A 7959-nucleotide genomic window follows, 5' to 3' on the forward strand; every position below is an offset into this window, starting at 1 on the left:
GGAGGCATTGTGCTCCAAACGGATCACATGGTCCAGAACAGGTTTTAGCTGCCTACTTTTCCTGTGGGTACTAGGAGTCGGCCGCGCTCAGGATCTGACGCTGGGCCGGCCCAGACCGCGGCCGAACGCTAATAAACGGGCTTTGTTTTAAAATGGGGCCACAGCATCTTTCTGAACCTCTCGATGACGCGCGGGGTAACCTACGTTTGGACGCCCTGCCAGTGAGCGAGGAGCGGATTTTCGCACCGCCCGGGCTCGGGGGACACCGAGGACAAGGGCACCGGGGCTCCGTGGATGCGCGCCGGGTGCCGTACCTGGGGGTCCATGGACCCAAACCTGCGCGGGGCATCCGGGCCGGCGGGGAGGGAGGCGGGCGGGAGCGCGCTCGGCACAGAGTGTTCCCGAACACCGCGCGAGCGCCTGCCAAGTTCGCTGCGGGCCTGACGCGGAAACGTAGATATGAGGCCCAAGGCGGGCCCAGGCGCCCTGCGGGCCCCGCGGGTCTCAACTGCCCGGGGCGGGGAGACGCGCCGCACCGCGTGCCGGGAAGGCCTGGAGAGGAAACCCGGAGCGACTCGCTAGCCTACCTGCGGGAACCTCTGAGAGGTGGGCCGCAAGGCTCCCGGGGCTAGGTGTCATCGCGTCCCACTCTGTGCTCGGGAAGGAAAGATTCCGGTCATTTCCTCATCTGTCTGGGGTGGGGCGGGGAGCGCGGCAGATGTAACCATCAACATGTGTTAGTGGGACCCAGGCACCAGGATTTTTAAAGCCTACATGAAACGTTCAGCCTTCTCAATAATCTTGACCTCAGTATCTTGTGCACTTTCAAGGTTGGGGAAACTGAGGCTGGGGGCGGGAGGTGGGGTGGGTAAGGATGCCTAGCACCTAGCAGCCATTCAGTAAGTGACCTTTGCTCAAAACTCAGTTTCCTCCATATACCTTGCATTCCATTGATCCATCTAGTTTGGATGGGAGTTAGGTACTTATGTGGGCTAGATCCTCTTCTAAGAACTAAATATGCTGGCCCAGGAAGGGAACTATGCTCCCTCAGGGCTGGGGGCTCCCACCACTGTTCTGCAAGGATGCCAGTGTGGGCACTGCTCCTAACGGGGACAGCATCCCCAGGCTTCCGTATCTGTAAAGGCGGCAGGCTTACTGTGAAGATTTAAGGAGTCGATACAGGTGAGGAGGGTAGGAACTGGGCCTGGAAGGAGGAAGTGCTCAGTCAACATTAGTCACTGGCACAGGGGAAGAGGCTTCCCTGGTGGCTCACTGACCCACCTGTTAGTCCACGAGTCTCAGGTTGGATCCCTGGGTTGGGAAGATCCCCTGGAGTAGACAATGGCAACCCGCTCCAGTGTTCTTGCCTGGGAAATCCCATGGACAGAGGAGCCTAGCAGGCAACGGTCCATGCGGTTGCACATGATTTAGCAAGTAAACAACAACAACGGGTGAGGAAGACAGACATTGAACTGATAACGCCAAATGAACAGCAAGGGATTGCAGGAGCAAGACAGAGGGAGCGTGGGAGGAGGGGAGGGAGTGAGCAAGGCAGGTGTTCACAACCTTTTTAAGACTGAGGCACCAGGGAAGTCCTTTTTAAGACTACATGGGTGAGAAAGATGGGAAGAGTTGGTCAAGCAAAACCTAGGAAATGTGGGGAGGATAAAATCTTAGGAGTGTTCTTAGGAGAACACCAAGTCTCAGGTGGTGCAGTGGTAAAGAATCTACCTTTTAATGCAGGAGATGCAAGAGATGCAGGTTCAGTCCCTGAGTTGGGAAGATCCTCTGGAATAGGAAATGGCAACCCACTCCACTATTCTTGCCTGGAAATTCCATGGACAGAGGAGCCTGGCAGGCTATAGTCCATGGGGTCGCCGAGCGTCAGACACGACTGAGCACACACACACACTACATCCTAGGAAAATGAATGAGCACGTGTGAAATCCAAATGGAACATAGCTCCATTGAGAAGCGTGGAGGGGATGAAAGAGAGAGAAAAGGGTAGGGCAAGGTGATGTGGAGAGGTCAGCCGCCAGAGCTCAGGGACCAGAGACCTTGGTGAGCGTTGCCATCTTTGTCCTCAGCTTTATGAGCGTTTCCATCTTAAGCTAGCAAACTGTTGTAAGCAGATGAGGGACACAACCAAGTGTGTGTTGGTAACAGATGACTCTGCTGAGAGCAACTGGACTGGAGTGGTCAACAATGGGTCCAAGGGTGATAATACACCCAAAAGAATCAAATCCAAGAGATATTTGTGCATCTATGTTCATAGCAGCTTTATTCACAGTAGCCAAATGGAGAGCAATCTAAGCATCCATGGATGGATGAATGGAAGAACAAAGTGTGGAATCTTACCAGTCATAAAAAGGAATGAACTTCTGATACATGCTACAGCGTGGAAACAGCTTAAAAACACGCTAGGTGAAATAAGAAAATGATAAGCATTGCATGAATACCACTTACATGAAATATCCACAGCAGACCAATTTATAGAGACAGAGAAGAAATTAGGTTACTGAGAGGTGGGATAAAGGAGAAAAGAGAATTATTTCTTAATGGAAATGTGGCTTCTATTTGGGGCAATGAAAAAGTTCTGGAAATAGCTGGTGATGATGGGTATGTAACACTCTGGATGTAATTAACGCCACTGAATTGTACACTTAAAGTGGCAGATTTTATGCTGTGTAGTTACCATAACTTCAAAAAAAAATAATACGCCAAAGCTCACTGAACTGTAAATGGGTAAGTTGTGTGGTATGTGCATTATATCTCCATAAAGCTATTTTCTTTTTTGGCCATGCTACAAGGCATGCGGGATCTCGATTCACAGGGATGAACCCAAGTCCCCTGCAGTGGAGGCACAGAGACTTAAGTGCCGGACTGCCAAGGAATTCCCCAGAAAGCTGCTTGTTCATTTAAAACCTTTTTATTTAAATTTTTTATTGAAGTACAGTTGATTTACAATGTTGTGCTAATTACTGCTGTACAGCAAAATGACTCGTGCATGCTAAGTTGCTTCAGTCGTGTCTGACTGTTTGCGACCCTATGGACTGTAGCCCAACAGTCTCCTCTGTCCATGGAATTCTCCAGCCAACAATACTGGAGTGGGTGGCCATGCCCTCCTCCAGGGGATCTTCCCAACCCAGGGATCGAATCCAAGTCTCTTAGGTCTCCTGCACTGGCATATATTTATAGGCTTTCCTGGTGGCTCAGTGGTAAAGAACCCACCTGACAACGCAGGAGATACGGGTTCGACCCCTGGATTGGGAAGATCCCCTGGAGAAGAAAATAGCAACCCACTCCAGTATTCTTTCCTGGAAAATCCTATGGACAGAGGACCCTGGTAGGTTACAGTCCATGGGGTTGCAAAGAGTCGGACACAACTGATCGACTTCACTTTCTTTCTTTTTTTTTTTTTCCTAAAGTGCAAACAAAGACCACGGGTGAGTCCAGGGAGATGCTCAGGAGGGGAGAGTAACAAGGAGGCTGTGACTGCACGCTGGCCTGGGGCTTTGCAGGCCCAGAGAGAAGGGGGAAGTGGCCAGATTGGAAAGGTGTTCGGGAAGGATGGAGCAACTCGGCCTCGGGATGTGAGTGATGAGGCTGGAGGACAAGACCCTGCCTGCTCTCTGCTGTGCCCCTCATTTGCTCCCTGTTAAATCACATCTTAGTCCTAATCTGATCTCTTTAAGAATTTTGACATCTTGCAAGAAAATTAAAGAATTCTATTTATTGTTTTCTCCTTTCCTCATACTTTGTGTACTCCCAGCAAAATGGAAGCCAGTTACCCCCTGCTCCCATTTCCCTCTCTGAAAATAAACCATCAGATACCTAAGCTCTGGGGTACTGACTGGGACCAGCTACAGAATTCACTGCTGTTGTTCAGTCGCTCAGTCGTGTCTGACTCTTTGCGACCCCATGGACAGCAGCACGTCAGGCTTCCCTGTCCTTCATCATCTCCGGGAGCTTGCTCAAACTCATGTCTATTGAGTCAGTGATGGCATCCAACCATCTCGTCCTCTGTCGTCCCCTTCTCCTCCCGCCTTCAATCTTTCGCAACATCAGGGTCCTTTCCAAAAAGTCAGCTCTTCACATCAGGTGGCCAAAGTATTAGAGCTTCGGCTTCAGTAGCAAAATGGAAACGCGTGGCTCCTTGCTCAAAAATTATTACAAATTTCAAGGTAGTGATGGCAGGGCAGTAAACCCAGCATGGTCTCTTCGAACACAGGGCCCTGAGTGACTGCACAGGCCACGTGCCCATGAAGCTGGCCCAGGCACTACCAGTATGTCCTTGTCTCAAATATAGAAACTGACAACCCAACTCATGAAGATCAACTGGATCCTTGATTCAGTTGAATCAATTCAGATCAATTCAGATCCTTCAGCAGGATCTGAAGTCCTCTTAAACTGCAAAGGCACAGGAATTAGGAGGAGGATGCTAAGACGGAATAAAATAAAAGTGTTGCTTTCAATGGAATGGACCATTGGCCCTTCTTGCATATGAGCTTGAGAAGTGCCTCCGTACCCAGAATAATTGTTCTGTGTCTAAGATGCATCCTTGGCAGACATTGTAAATTACGTACCTTAATTCCTGCCATTTTAATTTTTTCCTTTTGAAGCCACCCTGTTCCTTCTTCACGGCTCTAAGCTTCCACCTTATTTTCCGCCTTCCTTGAGATCCTCCCTATGTAGCCAAATCTATTTTGGAGGATGTTTGTGTGCTAGGCACTTCAACTCCCAGCCCCAAGCCGGTCCTCTCTCTAAGCCATCAGGTAAGGCTTTGGGGCTCTCAACAAAGATGGGCTGCAGCTGCTCTGAGAAGACATAAACCACCATTTGTCAGCTGCAAAGAAACCAACCTTTCAGCTCAGGATACTGAAGCCTAATGTCATCCACAGCTAAAAAGGCTTATTTTTAGAAAGCAACAAACGGTGGTTTGTTTATAGAGCTGGCACCAAAGAGCCACATCAATAGCAAACAGCACGCTTGCTGAGGACTGTGAAAGCTGGCGATGTAGCGGAGAGAGGCTGCGAGGGGAATGTTTGACCCAAACGTCCTTGGAAGGAGGCCTTGAAGGACAGGGGCTCAACACTGGGGTTGGTCCAAGGTCAAAGGCGTCAAGTGCAGTAGTCTGTACCTGGCCCCTGCCACCCACAGACAGCCACCCACAGAGGCACTGGACCTCCCTGTCTTTCATTTTTCAAGTTTTGCAAGAGGAAATTGCTGGACTCAAAATCCCACTTTGGCTCTAAAAGCCCATACTCTAAATTAGACATAGGATTTCAGGAAACTGGGCTAAATCTCTACTGGTTCCTTGACATTCCTTAATGCTTTTGCTTGTGTGTGTGTGTGTGTGTGTGTGTGTGTGTGTGTGTGCTCTTAGTTGCTCAGTCCTGTCTGACTCTTTGTGACCCCATGGACTGTAGTCTGCCAGGCTCCTCTGTTTATGGATCTCTCCAGGCAAGAATACTGGAGTGGGTTGCCACTCCCTTCTGCAGGGGATCTTCCCGATCCAGGGATTGACCCTGAGTCTCCTGTACCACAGGCAGATTCTTTACCATTTGAGCCACCAGGGAAGCCCAATGTTTTCTTAAATACATATTTTAATTTTTTTTTTGCATGTTGTTTCTATGTTGTTCATATTTATCTCTTTGTAGATGAAGAATATAGTATGAACAAATGTTTTTCTGGGGGACTGTTTGGTTCTTGGAGCATTGTGAATGATTAAATTCAGCCAAATCTGGACATCAGCTCCTCCAATCCTAAAAGGCCTCACACTATGCAATCTTGCTTTTTTAAAATTAGTTTTTACTGTGATAAAAATATGTATAACATAAAATGTAGCATCGTCACCATTTTAAAAAATTCATTTATTTCTAATTGCAGTATTGTGTTGATTTCTACCAAACATCTTCACCATTTTCAAATGAAGGTACAGTTCCTGCAACCCCACAAGGGAAAGTCTAGGAACTGACAAGGGCGCCCTCTGTAGGTGAGACTCTTAATTTATGTCTTAGGAATGAACCCTGGCCTGTGAAATTCATAATCATTTTTTTTTATTGTGGAATCCCGGGGACAGGGGAGCCTGGTGGGCTGCTGTCTATGGGGTCACACAGAGTCGGGCACGACTGAAGTGACTTAGCAGCAAAACACATCTGACCTAAAATGTACCATTTTAACCATTTTTAAGTGTACAATTTAATGGCATTTGGCACATTCACATTGTTGTGCAACTATTACTTCCATCTGTCTCCCTAACGTTCTTCATCTTCAAAAGCTAGAGCTCTTCCCCCATTAAACAAGACCTCTCCTTTCTCCGCTCTCCCCAGGCCCTGACAATCAACATTCTACCTCTGTCTCTATGGATCTAACTACTCTAGGTCCCTCATATAATTGTGATCATACAGCATTTGTCCTTTCGTGTCCTAATTCTTTCACTTAACATGAGGTCTTCAAGGTTCATCCACGTTGTAGTATGTATAGAATTTTCTCCCTATTTAAGGCTGGATAGTATTCCAGTGTAGGTGTACACCACACTTTATTTATCTTTTTATCTTTTGATGGACACTTGGGTTGCATCTGCCTCTTGATATTGTGAACAACATGGCTATGGACATGGGTATACAAAAAGAAAGGAAGAAAGAAAAATTGAATTTAAATGATCATTCCCCAAAAAGTAAAGTAGTACTAATTGCTCAGTCCTGTTGACTGGGGAACTTAAAGCTGCTGCTGCTGCTGCTAAGTTGCTTCAGTCGTGTCCGGCTCTGTGCGACCCCACAGACGGCAGCCCACCAGGCTTCCCCGTCCCTGGGATTCTCCAGGCAAGAACACTGGAGTGGGTTGCCATTTCCTTTTCCAAACCAAAAAGAAAAAAAACTGAAGTCCACTGATGGGAATTCTGAATCCACAAAAGTGAGTACCAATTAAGGGTATAGCAGAGATTCCCAAACTTTCTCAACTCATGGTGGCCTTAGGGTCTCAGAGACTTTTTCCCAGGGCCCTAGGTGAAAAAAAAGAAAATCAAATTACCGAATTGTTACAAATTTATGAAATAGTTAGACCCAAACAACTTAGTAAGTACTTATGTTCTAACAATTAAGTACCTATGTGAGGGGAAATGCACAGCATTTAAAAGAAAAAATATTTTTTCTTTTATTCTTAAATAACCTCAGTTATTTACTAAGGAGATGTGTGCACCTATTAGGCATACTGCAATTTTTCTAACCTTGAAATCATATTAGACACTTCTACCCTTATTTTCTGTTTCATGTAGATTTTTCTTGGCTCTTACTTCTTATTATAATAACCACTGAAATCCCAGCTTTGCAAAACTCTTGGTATCTTTGACAGAAAAGTAACACACAGAAAGAAAAAGAAAAAAGAAACAGAGCACAACTGAATGCTCAAACTATGAAATATCTTGAGTTCACACTTTGCAACGGCTGTCAGGAATTGATGCATTTCCCTCCACTTATAAAATTTGTCCAATCTGTGAGTTTCTTGGGGGCGCTCTGGGCAGCTGGGTTCCCGATTTAAGAACTGCAAATCTAGACAATTTGAATACTCCAGAGACCTTACTTTGCCAACAAGAACTGCATAAACTGTGTCTGGATGACTCTCCAACAACCTCGCTTATACGACTCTGGCCCTGCCTCCCTTGTAGACACACTGCTCCCTTTGCTGCTTCCTGACCCCTCTGATTACGACGCTGTCTCAGCGCCTTTGCATTTGCCGTGGCTTCTACCTGGAATGGTCCCACCACCTCCCTGAACTGCCACAGCGCTCTGAACTAACTCGTTCAGAACTGGCCACCACTTCCATTGTACACCATTCAACTTGACCTGCCTGGCATTCCATTGGTCTTCTTGCACTTTCAAGGTTGATTTGCCCCACACAAACCTCTTTGGAAATATGATTACATGTGAAATTAGTGATCCAGGACTACTTCAGTAGCAA

General features: G+C 47.0%; 1 protein-coding gene across 1 annotated transcript in view; it reads right to left on the minus strand.

The window, feature by feature from the left end:
- EVA1C (eva-1 homolog C (C. elegans)) overlaps positions 1–641 on the minus strand; it is a 102391-nt gene extending 101750 nt beyond the window's left edge. Inside the window, exon 1 of the mRNA XM_010862301.1 lies at positions 588–641. Coding sequence (XP_010860603.1) covers positions 588–639 — 52 coding nt within the window. The 5' untranslated portion in view covers positions 640–641. The remainder of the gene's footprint in view (positions 1–587) is intronic.
- Between the last annotated feature and the right edge of the window lie 7318 nt (positions 642–7959).

This window comes from Bison bison, unplaced genomic scaffold (genome assembly GCF_000754665.1).
Source record: "Bison bison bison isolate TAMUID 2011002044 unplaced genomic scaffold, Bison_UMD1.0 scf7180017864481, whole genome shotgun sequence".
NCBI classification, from domain to species: Eukaryota; Metazoa; Chordata; class Mammalia; order Artiodactyla; family Bovidae; genus Bison; species Bison bison.